General features: G+C 47.2%; 1 protein-coding gene across 1 annotated transcript in view; it reads right to left on the bottom strand.

Annotated features, from left to right (window-relative positions):
- Nucleotides 1-2,148: 2,148 nt before the first annotated feature.
- LOC141157602 (uncharacterized) overlaps nucleotides 2,149-16,380 on the bottom strand; it is a 39,494-nt gene continuing 25,262 nt past the window's right edge. Inside the window, exon 2 of the mRNA XM_073645070.1 lies at nucleotides 2,149-6,126. Within this exon, the coding sequence (XP_073501171.1) occupies nucleotides 5,404-6,126 (723 nt within the window). The 3' untranslated portion in view covers nucleotides 2,149-5,403. The remainder of the gene's footprint in view (nucleotides 6,127-16,380) is intronic.

Here is a 16,380-nt window from a genome sequence, read left to right as displayed (position 1 = left end):
GGCTTCTCATCCATGGAGGGAGCTCACTCACAATGTGTGGGGGCTTCTCATCCATGGAGGGGGATCAATCACATTGTATGTGGACTTCTTTTTCACGCAGGGGGATCACTCACAATGTGCAGGGGTTTCTCATTGATGGAGGGGCTCACTTACAGTGTGAGGTGGCTTGTCATCCATGGAGGGGTCACGAACTATTATACCTAAAAGCACAGCCAAGAACAGGATCTTAATAGTCCTCCAAGAGCAACTTCTCCTATCATCCAGGACAATGAGGTGATGATGCTTTCTCCCCCATGATGGAGACAAAATCACAAGGCAAAGTTAGAATTAGGAGGTCGGGGAACAAAACATTGACATTCTGGGTCCACGGTCAGAAACTCCCCAGATCTCCTCCCATTGTTTATTTTTATCAATATTTGATATTAGTCACGGGACAAACTTCTTGTACATCTTACTAGATTAGATGTATTAATTTTATAGTGTTATCTAACGTCCTCTGAAGCCAGGTGTGGACGGCATGATTGACACAAGGATGCTTGTTTGCTTCTGAAACTAATTGTTTTTTTATTTTTTCAGTTGGGTTATGAAGTTTTAATTATATCAATAAAAAGCATTATTTTAACCCTCTGGAACAAACTTTAACAATTAACATTACCTTGTTGGATGTCTTGCTGAGAATCAGTCAGTGCACCAAGGGTCATTGCTACTTCATGGAGGAGATGAGTTGGTTGCCGTTTTTCTTTTTGCTGTATGGTATGATTAGTCAGCTACTTCTGAACATTCATCAGTTTGCACAAGTATAAACTTTTTTGGCCCTGTCAGCTTAGTCCAGTATGTTGTTGGTCATAAAATTGGTACCCATGATCCAATGTGTGATTATACAGCTATACTTGCTGATAACTCCACTGTTTGATACAAGTTATCAATGTTCACTCAACCTCTGTTATTCATATTTTTATGTATATTTATTTTATTTTTAGACACAGAAAAAACTTACTGGCACTTCCAAAACAAGAAATAGGTGTGAACAGGTGCTTACTGGGAGCAGCCATCTCCATATACAACTAACAAACAAAGTAGCACTCTGTAACGCTAAGTATGAAAACATGAAATGTATGAAATATGAATACCATTACAGCTGTAGAAAATAGAAATAAATCAGAAATCTAAGCGCATAAATTGGCCAATTCATGTGTACCTGGTAGCCGCGATAAGGCGTTTTTTCTGTTCCTATGTATAAGCTTTGACAGAGCACTCCGCCTCTATGCCACAGGCGATTTTAATTGCAGCGGGATCTTATTATCCCACACATAAGCAGATGGATGTCTCTTAGGGAGGAATTCACATTGATAGGGTCCTGGTATTTTGAGAAACGCCTTATCGCGGCTACCAGTTACACATGAATTGGCCAATTTATGCGCTTAGATTTCTGATTTATTTCTATTTTCTACAGCAGTAATGCTATTCATATTTCATATATTTCATGTTCGCATGCTTAGCGTTACAGAGTGCTACTTTGTTTGTTAGTTATTTTATTTTTATGTATGAAATGAGGATAACATTTATTTTTGGATTACACACTATTTTTTTTGTTCCCTTGTGTTTTGGTGAATCCTGTACATGGTATATACACGAATATAAGCTTTGATCCTATTTGTCCCCTAAAAAAAAGTAAGGATATGTTCTCAAGGAGCAGAAACTTTCTGCAACAATTACACCAGAAACAGCGGGAACAATTGTAACAGATTTTGATGCAGATTTGGTTGTGAATTTATTGCAGACGCAATGGCAAAATTAAAAAAAAAAAATACACCAGTCGTCTTCTCTGAATCTAGTTTTCTTCCCTTACCTGGTCCTGTGCCGTCTTGTAGAGTTCAGCCTCCCGCGATGAGCCTGTGATTGGCTGCAACAGTCACATGGGGAACCTCGGGAGAACCAGGGACGGTGAAAGTCAACAAATCAATTTTATTTTAAACTTGACAAAGAGTGTTTGTTTTCTTTTATTGAAATTTTTGCTATATGGAGTTTGCTGCAAATTTTGACCTGTCTATAGAACATAGTGCGGAAAATCAGCAATCAACCCCCAACAGAAATGAATGTGTTGTAAGATATAAAAGCCCCCCCCCCCCACACCACGTGTCCATTTATAATCCAGTTGCAGCTCCTGCATCTTGGTGAGGAAGTTTCTCATGGAAAGCTGGTAGGAAAATCTGCAACTTTTCCACTCATTTTTATATTCAGCTTTTGTATAGAAGAACGTGCTGTCAGGTTATTACCCCCGGTGTCCCATGTTGATTAAATTAACTTTATAGAATTTGTGTCATGTAGTAATAAAGGCGCACTGTCATAGCCTGCATTTCTATGCAAAAACTATATAAAGGTCAACTGCATACAGTTTTTTTAATGCATCAACTGTGACATGATGGCGTCACTACCTCGCTTGTCTGACTTTGGCATAAAGGCACATTTACATGCAAGTGGTTTGTTTTACAAAAAATGTTTGCATCTACCCTGTCCATCTCAATGGGGCTGCAGAAATCTATGCCGCTGCCGCAGGTATAACCTAACAAATTTGCCACGTGTGAACATCCTCTAGTGGATTCCTGCAGTGCAAAAGTTTCCGAATCTGGTTTAAAAAGGAGCATGTGACAAATCTGCAGAGCACAAATGTTCGGGCTTCAGTTTGCAACATTGAGGGATTTGGGCTCAATTAGAAACCATTAAGGGGTTGGCCACTACTTTACATGTCCCTATCATGTGAACTAACTCCTATAAATAAGTATTGTACCAAATCCCTCACTTTGTCACATCCTGCTGTCTCCTGAGCTGCTCGCCTGGTCATATAATCTCCGGCCCCCGAGAATCTGCTGCTTCCTGTGATGTCACCTCAGGTTCCCCCTTATGCCCGGGCTCTGGAAGCTGATGGGTGGGTGTGGATTGCCACAAGGATGAGCGTCTTTGTGTTCAGCAGAGCTCACTCTTATGTTCAGCAGAGCTCACTCTTGTGTTCAGCAGAGCTCACTCTTGTGTTCAGCAGAGCTCACTCTGTTTCTGTGAATGCTGCCAATAGTGATGTTCAGTCCGGCTATTTTTGGTGATCTGGCTCTTCTGGCTCCGCTCACGAAAAAGAGCTGGGTCTTTTGGATCCTAAATGGATCCCTATTAAATATGTGTTCACCGTAGGTGAACACATATTTAAGATGATATAGATGCTGCCGAAACTCCGCCCACCCATGAATGAAACTCCGCCCACTCACAACCAGACAATTAAATTGAAGAATGGGCAGGGTTTTGTTCAGATGGGCGGAATGAGAGCCATTCCCTGAAGTTAGTGGCTCTCACTGGGGTGCCAGCTCCCATCATTCACAGCAGGGAGCCGGCTCTTTTGTGTCGGATCATTTGCGACCTACACATCACTAGCTGCCAGCCCCTCCCTGCAGACCAAGCTTTCTCCTATCTATATGCATACAGCGGTGTGTATATACAGTTGGGTCCAGAAATATTTGGCAAGTGAGCGAATCTTCGTGATTTCAGCTCTGTAGGCTGCTATTTTGGATGTATAATAAAACATCTGAGATGCAATTGAAGTGTAGACTTTCAGGTTTAATTATAGGAGTTGAACAAAAAATATCCTGTGAAATGTTTAGGAATTGCAACCATTTTTCTACAAAGCCTTGTCATTTCAGGAGCTCAAAAGTAATTGGACAAATTAACTTTACCATAAATAAAATGTTCATGTTTAACCCTTTGTAGCAATGACGGCCTGAAGTCTGGGGCCATAGACGTCACCATCGCGAGGCTTTGCCGCCTTTTCTGCAGCTGACTTCAGTTCTCACTTCTTTGCGGCTCTTTCTGCCTTCAGTTTTGTCTTACGCCTGTGAAATGCTGCTCAATGGGCTGAGATTTGGTGATGTCTCAGCCATTGCAGAATATTCAACTTCTTTTACTTTCGCAGGATGTTTTGGGTCATTGTCCATCTTTGCTGTAAAGCTCCGTCCAATCAATCTTGCTGCATTTGGTTGAATCTGAGCAGAAAGTCGCGCCCTGTACACACAGGATTCATTCGGCTGCTTCTGCCATCAGTCACATCATCAATAACCACTAGTGACCAAGTGCCAATGGAAGCCTTGCATTCCCGCGCCATCACACCGCCTCCACCATGTGTTACCGAGGATGTTCCGAGGTTCATGAGCTGTTCCAAGCCTTCTCCATACTTTCTTCTTCCCATTATTCTGGTACAGGTTGATCTTAGTTTTACTTTTCCAGAACTGGTCGGCTTCTTTAGATTTTTTTTGGCCAAGACTAATCTGACCTTTCTATTTTTCAGGCTGATTAATGGTTTGCACCTTGTGATGAACCCTCGGTATTTGTTCTCATGAAGTCCTCTCTTTATGGTAGACTTAGATACTGAGAGTTCTTTACTTGGGAGGGGGGGGGGGGTGTTGAGAAGGGGTTTTACTTCACCATGAAAAGGATTCTGCGATCACCACCACTGTTTTCTTCCGTGAACGTCCAGGCCGTTTTGAGTTCCCAATCTCATCGGTGCGCTCTTTTTTGTTTTTTTTGCAGAATATAGCAAACCATTGATTTGGCCGCTCCTAACATTTCTGCTGTCTCTCTGATGGACTTTTCTTTTTTCCAGCCTAATGATGGTCTGTTTCTCTTCCATTGAGAGCCACTTTGACCGCATTTTGTGAGTTCACAGCAACAGCTTCCAAATGCAAATGTCACACTTGGAATCAACTGCAGACCTTTTATCTGCTTAATTGATGCAGAGCTTTTGATATAATTGTTCAATTACTTTTAGTCCTTTTAAGAAGAGGTTTAGAGCTGTAATTGCTAAACCCTTACTCCAATTAGGACGTGAAAATCCTCAAATTAAAGTTGAGTGTTGGCACTTTAAGCCCATATTGATTGTACAACTGGATCTGGATTATGTTTTGGTAAATGGCTAAAATGACAAAACCTGTGTCACTGACCAAATATTTCTGGACCTCACTGTGTATCCATCTCATCCATCCATCCATCCCATCATCCATGTCTGTGAGGGGGAGTATGGGATAATCTTTATTGTCAGGGCTGGTTTCATGGTGCTTTGTGCCTGACTTCTAGTCCCTGCAGTTTCCTGTACAGGAGGTGGTCCTGGGGGTGTGTGTGTCTCTGGAGAAGGAGTGGGAGAGGTGTAGGCAGAGTTGCAAATCTGTGCTCACTGCTGGCTTGCAACCCAGCACTAGAAATGATGGGTAAAAGTAGTAATAAGCGAGCAGAGGATTATGAAGAAAAAGTGAACACTATAACAACAGAGCTGGTGCCTGGGTACATGAAGTAAAGTAAAAAGGCATAAAACATGAAACTTGTCAGGAAAGGTATATGCGGTTATTTAGGGGCATTATCCTTAAGCATTTATGGCAAAACTAGTAACGGAGTCAGGGAAATGGATAACCTCCTTAAGATCATTTGCTCTCCATTGCTGTTATTGTCCTGCCCCTCTGGAATATTATTAGATCCTTCTGCTCCGCATCTATTTGCTGCTTCTATTTTGTGCTCTGCTGCTTCTTCTCTTTCTTGCTCTGCTGCTTCTTCTCTTTCGTGCTCTGCTGCTTCTCCTCTTGCTTGCACTGCTGCTTCTTCTCTTTCGTGCTCTGCTGCTTCTTCTCTTGCTTGCTCTGCTGCTTCTTCTCTTGCTTGCTCTGCTGCTTCTTCTCTTGCTAGCTCTGCTGCTGCTAGCTCTGACTCACGTTGTTTTGCTACTAGTTCTGCAGCTTTATCTTTTGCGTTTTTTGCTTCACGTCTTTTTGCTGCTTGTTTTTTTTCTTCCTCTGAGATTATTAAGTTGTATTGGAATTTTTCCTCCATCATGTTTTTCTCTCTATGTACAATATTTTCCAGCTTCTCGAACCATGTTGCTTGTTCTGGGCTAAATTGATCAACTGGAACCATTTGCACATAGTCTTGTATAATTTCTTTTTGCATGGTTTGTGCTTTGGATCTTAGCGCTTCCTCAATGTCTTCCAGCATTTTTCTTTCATATTTTTTACGATAGTAAAATGTTGAGATGCCACAACAACAGTTTTCCAGCCAGAGAGACAGCAGAATCATCAGTGACGTGATACCAACCCCGAGCATCTGTAGAAAAGAAATTCATCCACATAAATATTTTTGGGAAGGAGGAAAGTAGCAGACACTCAATAATGTATCCGGAATCCTGAATTGTTACGATTTACCACAATGTCATGTTTAAGGGCTGATGTCTTGTTTTTATGTATCGTTATGGAGTCAGAGCTCTATCTCCTCCTACACAAAGCTCCAAACATGCTACATAGATGTATGGTTAGAAGAATAAATTCTGGGAAAACCACCACTAGAGGGAGCTAAGAAACTTTTACTGCATACAGATGTAGTGTAGACTGCAATGTACAGTCATGAGAAAAACTAAGTACATTCTCTTTGAATTCTATGGTTTCACAAAAGACCATAGCAGATCTTAAAATTAAAGGGCTTGGCCACTACTCTACATCTCCTTTTCACGGGAACTAACTGCCATATACAAGTACTTCACTATATCCCTCGCTTTATCAAATCCTGCTGTAACCTGAGCTGCTCTCCTGGTCACATGATCTTCTGGCTGAGAATGTTTTTGGTTTCCTGTGATGTCACCTCAGATTCTCCCTCACTTCCGGGCTCTGGAAACTGAAGGGGTGGGCGGGGCTTGCTATGTGGGTGTGACTTGTCACGTGAATGGGCAGGGCTTGCTGTAAAGGTGGGCGGGGCTGCACTCAGCAGAGCTCACTCTTTTTCTGTGAATGCTGCCAGTTCTTCTTGCAGACCCACTTCTCTCCTATCTGTATGTCTACAGTATGGTGTGTATACATGTACACATGTGGCACCCCAGGTCTGGTCGCCACAGTGGCAGCAATGTCATGTCTGAGAGCAGGTGGGAGGTTCCCTGGCTGGGGACAATTAGCATGCAGCACCTCCTGCCTCAGTCCAGGGAGGGGAGAAACCTGCCCTTTATAAACTGGATCTGGGGCAGGGTTAGAGAGACCAGCCAGAGACAAGTTCCAGACAAGTTGCAGATAGGGACAGGTCAGCAGCAGGCTGAGGAGTCCCTGTAGGCAAAGGAGGAACACGAGGCCAGGAGGGCAACTAGCAGAGCTCATCCTGGCTAGAGACTTACAAAGCTGGACACTGGAGTCCGAGGCTGTGAGGGTTATAAGCCCAGCAGCAGAAAACCACCACGCAGGGGACTTCAAGTCCTCTGGCCCAAGGAAGCCCGGAGGCTCAGCCCCCGAGAGGGACCACTACTGCCCCGGAGAGGTGAGAAGCACGGAAGGCCCGAGTCGCCAGTCATACGGGTGAGAACAACACGGTACACTCAGAGACGTGGGCTACCACTACACTACAGCGGGATAGCCAAGAAAGAGTGAAGTCAGCACGGTAGGCCTACAAACTCCCCCTGACCAGCGGGATTTCCCAGTTGCTCTCAGACTGACCAGGCCTCCATTGTTAACCTGTATTCCAGATGGGTCCCTTAATACCACCAACAGTAAAGACCCTGAATGGCATGACAGAGTCCGTGTGGTTACTGCTGCTCCCGCGTACCATCACCACCAACATCCCTATTTACTGCCCTGAGGCTATACTCCTCCCGTGGGGAGTTATACTATGCTCAGCTGCACCCACAACACCAGCCTCAGTGGTCTACCATGCAGCGGCGGTTCACTCTGACCGCAATCCACGGGTGGCGTAGTCGGACATTTAATCACAAAACTCTATAAATAGACTGCCATTTGGGTTGACCACCCTGAGCCACGGGACCGGGTCCCGGCCACGCAAGGACTACAGCCTCCAGCATCAACAAAAAGGTCCGGTTCCGGGTATCCACACACACACACACGGCCCAGGGGGCGCGTCAACTTTGGCGTACTCGGCGGGATTTCGTGCCCGCCACCAACGGGTACTGCGTGCCTGAAGAAAGACTGTAATACTTACCTTGGTGGAGTTTCCCGTCATCCGCAGCCGTTTCCCGCCATCCGCAGCCATTTTCCCGCCATCGGGCGCCATCTTTGGGACACTGCGCGGGAAGAAGAGGGGCGTGGACAACGAAAGCGCACGAGAACTGGAGCCCCGCCTTACGCACGGACGCTGTGCAAGGTCCTGACGTCACCAGGACGCGCCGCAAGGTCCTCAACCCCGACGGTCGTCTGCGGAGCAGCGGCCTACAGAAGAAAAGCAACGGAAGGTAGGCCATGGTTGATTAGGGGGGGAAGAAGATGTCGGAAGCGGAGGGAACTGTCACCGCCAGCGCGGCCGCTGCCGCAGTAATGCCGTTCACGATGCCTTACATCCCCGGAGCGGCCTGGTTGCCCCAGTACTCAGGGGAGTCGCATACTCTGAGCGACTTTAAAGACTTTAAAGAGAGACTGTACAGCCTATTCAAAGTATACCCCCTGACGGAGGAACAAAAAGTGAGCATACTGATAGACCAGTTAACCGGCGCAGCCCAACGAGAAGTTAAGTCCTGGTCAGCCAGGGACAAGGGGACCGTGAAGGAGATTTTAGCCTGTCTAAAGGACACTTTTGATACCCGCACCTCAGCAGAGATCAAAATGAGATTTTATGGGTGCAAGCAGCAGGCCCAAGACAGTATAAGAGACTATGCTTTGAATTTGCAAGAGGCCCTGAAAGACATTAAGCAGGCAGACCCTGACAGTGTGAGGAATGCAGATAAACTGCTGACTGAACAATTCATTGAGGGTCTGCTGTCTAGCGCCCACCGAACCCAGTTACGCCTGATGGCCCTGCAGAACCCTGAGTTAGACTTTGCACAGTTTAAGGACAGAGCCATCCGGGTACTCCGAGAACCGGCACCCGGTGGCGTTGCGGCCTCCAGGCGCCCTGCTATCACTTATTACCAGGAGGCGGCACCCCAGTCTACAGAACCTGCAGGAGCCAATGCACAGACTACGAATAATACCCCGCCTACAGACCTGCACCATCAGGTCCAAGAATTGACCAAAAGCGTTGCCGCACTAACCAGAACTGTGCAGTCGTTACAGGTATCCTCTCCAGGAAAGATCCAGCTGGCTACCAGTCCGGAGGACGTCCCATGGCGCCAACAGAAGAGGATCCCGTCGTCCAGAGGGAAGCCAACGGACCACTAAGACCAGGATGGACAACCCATCTGCCGCCGCTGCAGCTAGCCAGGACATATTGCGAGGTACTGTAGTTTAAATGAACCCAATCTGGGGCAGAGGGCTAACCCCCAGGTGTAAGATCATCAGGCCCGTCAAACTGGCGTGACAAGTATGTGGGGGGATGACCGGTCTTGCCTGTGGTAATGGATGGTATTCCCATGAGTGCACTGTTGGACACCGGGTCACAGGTAACCACCATCCCCTATGTACTTTTCAAGCGGTACTGGGATGACACGGATATTACCTGCTACCCAGATAATGACGGGTCAGCCCGTGCCGCAGGTGGGGTTTAAGGAGGTGACCATCAAAATTGGTAAAGTCGAACTGCCGGCGCAAGGACTGATTATTGTGGACATTGACCGTCGTGAAAGTCACCCTAAAACAACCTTGGGTACTAACATTATTGAAAATTGTCTTTCAGAGATAATTGGTATATTACAGCAGGTTGCAATGAATGCCAGCTCCAGCCAGCAGCGTGTCTTACAAAAGGAGATCAGAGCCCTGATGAAGCGGCAACAGGTAGAACTGTCTGGTGGTAAGATTGGTAGCGTTAGGATGAGTGACCCATTCCCTATCGCCATGCCCCCAAAAAGCGAAATGATGATCTGGTGCCGGACTGCAATCGGGTTAAGAGGTAGAGACTACCAAGCTATGGTAGAGCCCGTTTACTCAGACAGCAGGCCCACCATTTTGACAGCACGGGGGGTGGTTGATGTCCGCCATGGGAGGGTACCCGTCCGCATCCTAAATATTGGGAAAAGAGAAGTACACTTGCCCTGGTATGCCACTCTGGCCAAATTGTTCACCATTAACCAAAACTCTGTAAAGGCCGTAGAACCCTTGCCTCCATCTCCCCCAGAGGAAGGTAACGGCTCTAAAAAACAAATGGAGGACTGGTGCCAGAAGCTGCACGTGGGCACTGACTCCACTCCCCCACACCAGAAACAGGGAGTCTACTGGGTGGTTCAGGAGTATGAAAGAGTCTTTAGCAAACACCCGCTAGACTTTGGGCAAGTAAAGGAGGTAGAACACCAAATCCCCACAGGAGACCATCCACCCATAAAAGAGAGATACCGGCCTGTACCCCCTGCACACTATCAGAATGCCAAGGGTATGTTACGAGAAATGAAGGAGGCTGGGGTGATCAGGTATAGCTGTAGCCCCTGGGCAGCTCCTCTAGTTCTTGTGAAAAAGAAAGATGGCACAATGAGGATGTGTGTAGATTATAGAAAGGTCAACAGAATAACACACAAAGATGCATACCCGTTACCTAGGATAGAGGAGTCTTTGGCTGCATTAAAATCTGCTAACTTCTTCTCTACTTTGGATCTCACTAGCGGGTACTGGTAGGTTCCTATAGCAGAGTGAGACAAGGTGAAGACCACCTTCACCACCCCGATGGGTCTCAGTGAATTCAACTATATGCCGTTCGGACTATGCAACGCACCAGGGACCTTCCAGAGGCTGATGGAGTGCTGTCTGGGGCACAGAAATTTCGAGACGGTCCTACTCTACCTGGACGATGTCATCGTGTATTCCAAGACCTATGAGGACCATCTAAAGCACCTGGCAGAGGTGTTTTATGCCCTGGCAGGCTTCGGCCTAAAGGTGAAACCCTCCAAGTGTCATCTACTGAAGTCAAAAGTACAGTACCTGGGACACGTGGTGAGTGCTGACGGAGTAGCCCCAGACCCTGACAAGATCACGGTGATTAAGGACTGGCCAAGACCCTCCAGCATAAAGGAAGTGCGGCAGTTCCTCGGGTTGGTAGGCTACTACCGAAGATTCATCTCCGGGTTCACCAAAATGGCAGCCCCTATGCAGGACCTCCTGTTAGGTCAGTCAAAGACTAAAAGTCAGAAGCCGCCCTTTAAATGGGACAAGCTGGAGGAGGAGTATTTCCGCCAGCTGAAGATGGCCCTCACGGGGGATGAGATCCTGGCCTACCCTGATTACAGCCAGCCTTTTAACCTCCACACCGACGCCAGTAACATCGGGCTAGGAGCCGTACTGTCCCAGATCCAGCAGGGCAGAGAAAGGGTAATTGCTTATGCTAGCAGAAAGCTGAGACCCACAGAGATAAACCCTGAGAATTATAGCTCCTTCAAGCTAGAGTTCCTGGAAGTGGTGTGGGCAGTCACCGAACGCTTCAAGCATTACCTGGCTTCTTCTAAGTTCACTGTGTACACGGACAACAACCCGTTGACACACCTGGACACTGCAAGACTTGGTGCCCTAGAGCAGAGATGGATGGCCCGGCTGTCCAATTATGAATTTACTATCAAATACTGGACAGGGCGCGCAAATGCCAACGCAGATACATTGTCCAGAATGCCTCACTTGCAGGATGGGGGAGAGGATCCAGAAGAACTGGAAGAAATTGAACTCCCTGCATTCCACCGTCATGGGATCACCCAGTGTTCCCACTGCGTAAAGGAGAGGTGCTCTGCCACCGCTACGTTCAATCCCTTACCCCACCACGGCTGGGCAGAGACACAAGATAGTGACCCCACAATCCGCCTGGTAAAAGAGATGCTGACCCAGGCTGATGCCCACCTTGATCCAGATGCTGCAGAAGAGGCCAAACAGCTGTGGAAGGAGAGGAGCAAGCTGTTTCTCTACGAGGGGAGGCTGTGCCGCAGAACCGTCAACTCTTGAACACATGAGCTGACCTGGCAGGTAGTGGTCCCAAGGCGGGATGCGGCTATGGTCCTAGAAGCATACCATGACGGAGCAGGGCACTTTGGATGGAAGAAGCTGGAGTTCCTGTTGCGTGAGCGGTTCTTCTGGGTAGGCATGAGAGGGGCTATAGAGAGTTGGTGCAGAGACTGTGGCCCGTGCAACCTAAGGAGGAAGGACCGCGCCAGCCAGAAGACTCCCCTGCGGCCCATCATCACAAAGCAGCCCCTTGAACTGATGGCCTTGGATCACGTAAAGCTGGCTCCAAGCAGATCGGGATACGTCTACGCCCTCACAATCGTAGATCACTACTCCCGGTTCCTAGTTGTGGTCCCTGTCAAAGACTTAACAGCTCAGACGGCCGCCAGAGCCTTTCAGCAGCATTTCTGCCGCCCACACGGGTATCCAGAGCAAGTGTTGACTGATCAAAGTCCAGCGTATGAGGCTGAAGTCTTCCAGGAATTCTGCAACCTGTATGGCTGCAAGAAGATAAGGACAACGCCTTACCACCCCCAAACCAGCGGGATGTGTGAGAAAATGAACCAGGTAGTACTAGATCTGCTCAAGACATTACCCCTGGAGGAACGCAGCCTGTGGCCTGAGAAACTGTCGGATCTGGTGGACTTGTATAACCATATCCCAGTGGGTTCTACCAACTGCACCCCGGCTTACCTAATGAGAGCAAGACCTGTTAAGCTGCCAATTGACCTGGAGATGGGAGTCCTGACACCCGAGGACACCTCGCCAGAAGCAGACTGGGACACAGAACGACAGCAGCAGTACCGGAAAGTACAGGAGAGTGTGGAGCGAAGTCTGTCTCAAGCAAGAGAGAGGCAAGAAAGGAATTGCAACCAGCATGCTCCTGCTGCTCCCCTGGCACCTGGAGAGCAGGTCTTGAAGAGGAAGAGACGGCTCCACAAGTTGGATGACCAGTGGGAGAAAGACCCGTACACCGTACTGCCCTCAAGCCATGAAAACCCAAAGGTATGTGTTATCAGTAAGGATGGAGGAGAGACCACAGCCACTGTCTCCAGAGACCACCTGAAGAAGTGTCCCGAGCAGCTGCAAAGCGCTGATGAAGACCAAGATAGTCCTCAACCCGCAGAGGAAAGGGAAGAAATGGTCAGTACAGTGCTCAGAAAATTTCCCCAGTCCTGGACACAAATCAACAACGCTATAGTGGTACCCGTCCTTACCTTTCTCCAGCCAGCCCCTCTAGGGCCTGCAGAAGAGCAAGTAGTGTTGGAAGAGCAAGTGGCCCCGGAGGCAGAAGAGTACATACCAGCAGCTCAGGAGAATCAACCCTCTGCTAGTAGTGAACCTGCCATGGCCGTGGTGAGCCAAAGAGTGCGCAGAAAGCTGCCCAACCTACCCGTAACATCTCCAAACACCTCTAGTGCAGACACGAGCACACCCAGTACACAGGGGGTGGAAACAGGGGACCCGAGTAGAGTACCACCAGACAGTGGGTTACGTAGGTCCAACAGGAGCACTAAAGGTCAGGTACCCGCTCGCTGGAGAATCTAATATGTCGTATTTACCTGTATAGATGCAAAAGTTGGAAATGGTTAATATTTGTGTTACCTGGTTATTAATTATGTTTTTCTAGTTCAATGAACTAACAGGTTATGGACAATGAATAGCCGGAACTGTACCTTGTACATAGTTGCACCTGGTAAGGTGCCCTCTTTTGAAGACGACCACAGAACACAAAACCCGTGGAGGTGGCTGAACACGTGGTCCAACTCCGGATCATCAAAGCCCTGTAGCCACCCCAGGGCCTACGTGGAGGGTTTGGGACGGGCCCCTCAAAGTGCAGCATGGGTGACAAGGACACCTGGTTATGGGAGCGCCGTGACCTAAAAAGACTAAACTTCTTGTATATATGTTACTGTATTGTTATTACCTGTTGTGTTTTTGCAAAATGTGTTTAGTCCCGGAGTACTAAATTTCATTAGGGGGGAATGTGGCACCCCAGGTCTGTCACCACAGTGGCAGCAATGTCATGTCTGAGAGCAGGTGGGAGGTTCCCTGGTTGGGGACAATAAGCATGCAGCACCTCCTGCCTCAGTCCAGGGAGGGGAGAAACCTGCCCTTTAAAAAACTGGATCTGGGGCGGGGTTAGAGAGAGAAGTTCCAGACCAGGTTCCAGTGAAGTTGCAGATAGGAACAGGTCAGCAGCAGGCTGAGGAGTCCCTGTAGGCAGAGGATGAACACGAGGCCAGGAGGGGAGCTAGCAGAGCTCATCCTGGCAAGAGACTTACAAAGCCGGACACTGGAGTCCGAGGCTGTGAGGGTTATAAGCCCAGCAGCAGAAAACCACCACGCAGGGGACTTCAAGTCCTCTGGCCCAAGGAAGCCCGGAGGCTCAGCCACACGAGAGGGACCACTACTGCCCCGGAGGGGTGAGAAGTATGGAAGGCCCGAGTCGCCAGTCATACGGGTGAGAACAACACGGTACACTCAGACACGTGGGCTACCACTACGCTACAGCGGGATAGCCAAGAAAGAGTGAAGTCAGCACGGTAGGCCTACAAACTCCCCCTGACCAGCGGGATTTCCCAGTTGCTCTCAGACTGACCAGGCCTCCATTGTTAACCTGTATTCCGGACGGGTCCCTTAATACCACCAACAGTAAAGACCCTGAATTGCATGACAGACTCCGTGTGGTTACTGCTGCTCCCGCGCACCATCACCACCAACATCCCTATTTACTGCCCTGAGGCTATACTCCTCCCGTGGGGAGTTATGCTACGCTCTGCTGCACCCACAACACCAGCCTCAGTGGTTTACCATGCAGCGGCGGTTCACTCTGACCGCAATCCACGGATGGCGTAGTCAGACATTTAATCACAAAACCCTATAAATAGACTGCCATTTGGGTTGACCACCCTGAGCCACGGGACCGGGTCCCCGCCACGCAAGGACTACAACCCCCAGCATCCACAAAAAGGTCCGGTTCCGGGTATCCCCCCACGCACACACGGCCCAGGGGGCGCGTCACACACACTGCTGTATACCCTGTGTACCTTATATACACCCTGCTGTATTCCTTTTATAATGTGAATACAGTCAGATCTCTCACTAATATCTAAAGTGAGTACACCAGCACCCCCAATCAAATAACTCAAGATGACACATTGCTGCTGGAGATAAATTAAGGTTTTGCCCATCCACAATATTATAACAATGACCAGTATAAAGCAAAGAATCTCTGGTTGATTAGTATAATGAAGACAACTGCTTAAAAAGGCAATGCCAAATACAAAAGACAACTGCTTAATAGGCAATGCCATACACCAAAGACTGAAAGAATCTATTTGCTATAACCACGGGACAATTACTACATATCTTTCTTCATATGGACACACACTGCACTTTCATATTACATATGGTGAGTGCCAGTTTACTTAGTATCTCTCACCTTAGTTTGCTATGTATATTTTATTCTATTAAGTAACCTTATTTTTATTATTTGACCTGTGATGCAGACATAATTTTACATAATTTTCCTACAAGGTATAGCAATTTAATCAGGTTGCTGCCTTTAAGCAGTTGTCTTTGGTATAAGGCATTGCCTGTTAATTATGTTGTCTTCATTATACTATTAGTGCAGAGATTCTTTACATTCAGATCTCTCTGCGTCCGTCCATTCATTTATCCATCCCATCACCCATGTCAGTGAAGGGGGTATGGAATAATCTGTATAGTCAGGACTGGTGTAATGGTGCTTTGTATATTACTTCTATTCCCTGCAGTATCCTGAACAGGAGGTGTTGCTGTAGTTTTCAAAGCAGAAGTTTTCAAAGTTCACTGGTTTGGAGTATTCAGGCACAATACTAAGGAGGAAAGACAAGACCATGAAAAGATCAGGGCTTACCACGTTTGTAATCCTGTCGCCTGCTGATATTGAAAGAAGCTGGTCTCAGAGTATGCGGTGTTCGATTTAAAGTTGCCGACCATTAACTGGATTAATGAAAAAGGTAGACAAAATTGCACGTCCCCATTCCTTGTATAAAAGCATCCAAATTTATTCCATCTTGATTGAAAAAAAACAGCATATCCTATTATTGCGTATACTCCATAGAAAATAGCTGACGTGTTTCTGGCATGTAGCTGCCCCTTACAAAGGTAAAACTAGAGACAACTTAAAACCCTTAGCAGCCTATCCAGAGCGAGTAAATCATGATGATGACAATTGGAAGCACGTATGTAACTATGACGACACAGCATTTAATTTTAATTATGACGTATATTTTCAGTAGGCCAGGAGACCTAGACTATTGTCTGAACGTTGACTCTTGAATCGATTGTTTGTGAATTATTGAATGACTGTTTATCTATTATATCAGCTCCCACAGGTGATTGTGTTGCTATCTTTGGAGGACAGGGATGCAGGGTCATTGAACAATCAATGTTTGCTAATATTTTGATTACCCATTGTATAAATCCATGTAAAGAAAAAAAAAAAAGGTTATGAATAAGAAGTATCACTTCGAGACGC

The sequence above is a fragment of the Phyllobates terribilis genome, unplaced genomic scaffold (genome assembly GCF_046119375.1).
Source record: "Phyllobates terribilis strain yellow unplaced genomic scaffold, ASM4611937v1 Scaffold_8__6_contigs__length_399053987, whole genome shotgun sequence".
NCBI lineage: Eukaryota > Metazoa > Chordata > Amphibia > Anura > Dendrobatidae > Phyllobates > Phyllobates terribilis.
The sequence above is the reverse complement of the archived record's forward strand: the minus strand, read 5'-3'. Positions and strand labels throughout refer to the sequence as shown.